Here is a 2499-nt window from a genome sequence, read left to right as displayed (position 1 = left end):
AGGCCAGGGGCCACAGTGTGTCTGGTACTTGAGGGTTAGATGCATTATAGCTTCTGTTTTCCTGCTCAGATGTTACTCTACAGAGCGGAGAAGCTTCTGGAATTATATCCTAGGAATGTTGGGCCCTGTAGCTCCTGGACTGGCTCTGGGCCATCCTCCCCTGGACAGCCAACGTGTCCCACAGGGAGAGCTCAGACAGGTTAGGAGTGTGGCTCGCGTGGGCGGTGCTGGGGGGAGGACTGAAGAGCCTGCACGTGTCAGGAAAGCCTTTATTCCCCCTGGGGTGACCCACGGGCCTCCCGCAGCTACCCCTCCTCCGGGACGTTGAGCTTCTCCCTCACCCCACAGGCCACCACAGCGAAGAAGAACTCAGGGAAGAAGGTGCGGACGTACATGGCGGCCTTGGGGATGGGGTTGGCCATGAACACCTCTTGCTTCCTCCGCCTCACAGTGCGCATCACCTCCTCTGCCACCTCCACGGGGTGCACGCCGTGGGCCAGCTTCCTGAAAAAGACTGACAGGCCCCCGGGAGGGCGGGGGTTATGGCCTCAGCGGGCAGCAAGCTGGCTAGAACCTGCTGTGTGCCCAAGGACAAGGACAGGGGAAGTGAGCGCCATCCCTGCAGTCGGGGGGACCAGGCCGATGGTGCCATCGCTGGCCACAGCACCCCTGGGGAGACCCTTTACCCCTCTGGGCTTCTGCTTCTCCATCTGTAGAGTGGGCCTAGGCAGGGTGGTTATGAACAGTAGAAGGGATGTGAAAGAGCTTAGGAAAGAAGGTGCCAGATGGATGGAGGGGCTGTCGGTGTAAAACCGTGAAGCTGAGGTTGTTCAAGGGTCTCCTGTTCTCCCGTCTTGGTCCCTCTCTGTGGACCTGGAGCTTTGGGCAAGGTGCAGAGTCACTACATTTAGAGTATTCTAGAATACTGATACTAACAAGGCACATTTATAGAGCACTCACTATGGGATGGTTGCTGTTCCAAACTCTTTGAGCAGGAATCTTCAGTCCTTCCAACAACTCTATGAGGTGGGTGTTACTATTATCCCTCATTTTCTAAAGGGGAAACTGAGGCACAGAAAGATTAAGGGACTTGCCCCGTTCAACCATGTAATGTGTGTCATAGGCAAGCTTCCAATACAGGTGGTCTAGCTTTAGACACTCGGTGCTGCCTGCCCAGGGAAAGCGGGGGCAGGAAGGCTCATAAGGACCAAATCCTGGCCCTGCATGCAGGTTGGAAAACAGGCCCAGAGACAGGCAGTCACCTGGCAAGATTGCAGACTGAGCTGAACGACTCAGTTCAGTTGGGCCAGGGTCTGTGGGGGCAGGAAGGCTCATAAGGACCAAATCCTGGCCCTGCATGCAGGTTGGAAAACAGGCCCAGAGACACGCAGTCACCTGGCAAGATTGCAGACTGAGCTGAACGACTCAGTTCAGTTGGGCCAGGGTCTGTGGGTTGCAGGTTAGGATTCTCTCAGGCCTAAAGGTCTGGGCCGGTTGCAGAGGCCCCCACCCCGACCCCCGCTCCATCTCAATGAAACTGGACTGGCCCAGAGGCCCCCAGGAGCTTCCAGCTTCCCTCTGCAATCTCACATTTCCAAATGGAGGCGTCCCAGTTTCCTTGCCCTGGATGAACGTGGTAGGAGCGGATGAAAGTTGGGCTCACGGTGCTGACCACGACGTCGTATTCGTCCACTTCAGCTCGGAGGCAGTCAAAGAAGCCCAGCGCAGCGTGCTTGGAGGCAGCGTCTGCAGGAGAAACCAGCTGGATGTGGGCACAGGAGGGGCCCGGCCCTGCCTCCTAGTGGGCACCTTGGAAACAAGAGGTCCGACATGCACAGTCCTACCAGCTCTGAGCTACAAGGGGCCTCAAAAATCCACCCCTCAGTTCATAGATGAAGATAGAGAGGCCTCTTGAAGTGCTGGAAAGAGGCAGAGCTGGGATTGAATCCAGGTTAGCCACCTGCCCACTGTGTGACCTTAAGCAAATCACTTAACCTCTCTGAGGCTTAGTTTTCTTATCTCCAAAATGGTGATAATAGCTCCTTTGCCACATTATTGTAAAGATCAAATGAGAAAACATCTACCAATTGCCTGGCACCATCATGAGTTCCCATTCTCTCCCAAGAAAGCTGATACCTGAGAGACATGTCCAAGATCTGGGGCCACGGGTTCCGTGAGCCTGGAGCACAGATATCCCCTTCTGCTTCCTGCACCCATTTCCCTAGGAGAACCTGTCCACGTAATCTACTCACCAAATTCAGTTCAAATAGTACAGGCCGTGGTTAGGCAAATAGGAATCGTTCCAGAAATTCCAAAAGGAGTGGAGCGGACATTCCTTAATGATTTGGGAAGTTAGAGCCACATCTGGGGTGTGGTGAACCCCGATTTCACATTTCGGGGTGTCAGCTGGAGGTGGAGGAAGGCAGTGAGTGAACTACTGTGGCCCCTACCCCCACACCCAGAGCCTTTCCATGCAGGACCCTCCACACTGCCCTTGGA

The 2499-nt window shown here is 55.1% G+C and overlaps 1 protein-coding gene across 2 annotated transcripts in view; it reads right to left on the bottom strand.

Moving 5' to 3' along the window:
- Positions 1–255: 255 nt before the first annotated feature.
- Positions 256–2499, bottom strand: part of DHRS7C (dehydrogenase/reductase (SDR family) member 7C) — a 22835-nt gene continuing 20591 nt past the window's right edge. For both annotated transcript variants that reach the window (XM_008584393.1, XM_008584392.1), the window contains exons 5-6: positions 1591–1746; positions 256–514 (exon numbers count right to left, since the gene is read on the bottom strand). In XM_008584393.1, coding sequence (XP_008582615.1) covers positions 306–514; positions 1591–1746 — 365 coding nt within the window. In that variant the 3' untranslated portion in view covers positions 256–305. The remainder of the gene's footprint in view (positions 515–1590; positions 1747–2499) is intronic.

This window comes from Galeopterus variegatus, unplaced genomic scaffold, assembly GCF_000696425.1.
Source record: "Galeopterus variegatus unplaced genomic scaffold, G_variegatus-3.0.2 Scaffold3254, whole genome shotgun sequence".
NCBI classification, from domain to species: Eukaryota; Metazoa; Chordata; class Mammalia; order Dermoptera; family Cynocephalidae; genus Galeopterus; species Galeopterus variegatus.
The sequence above is the reverse complement of the archived record's forward strand: the minus strand, read 5'-3'. Positions and strand labels throughout refer to the sequence as shown.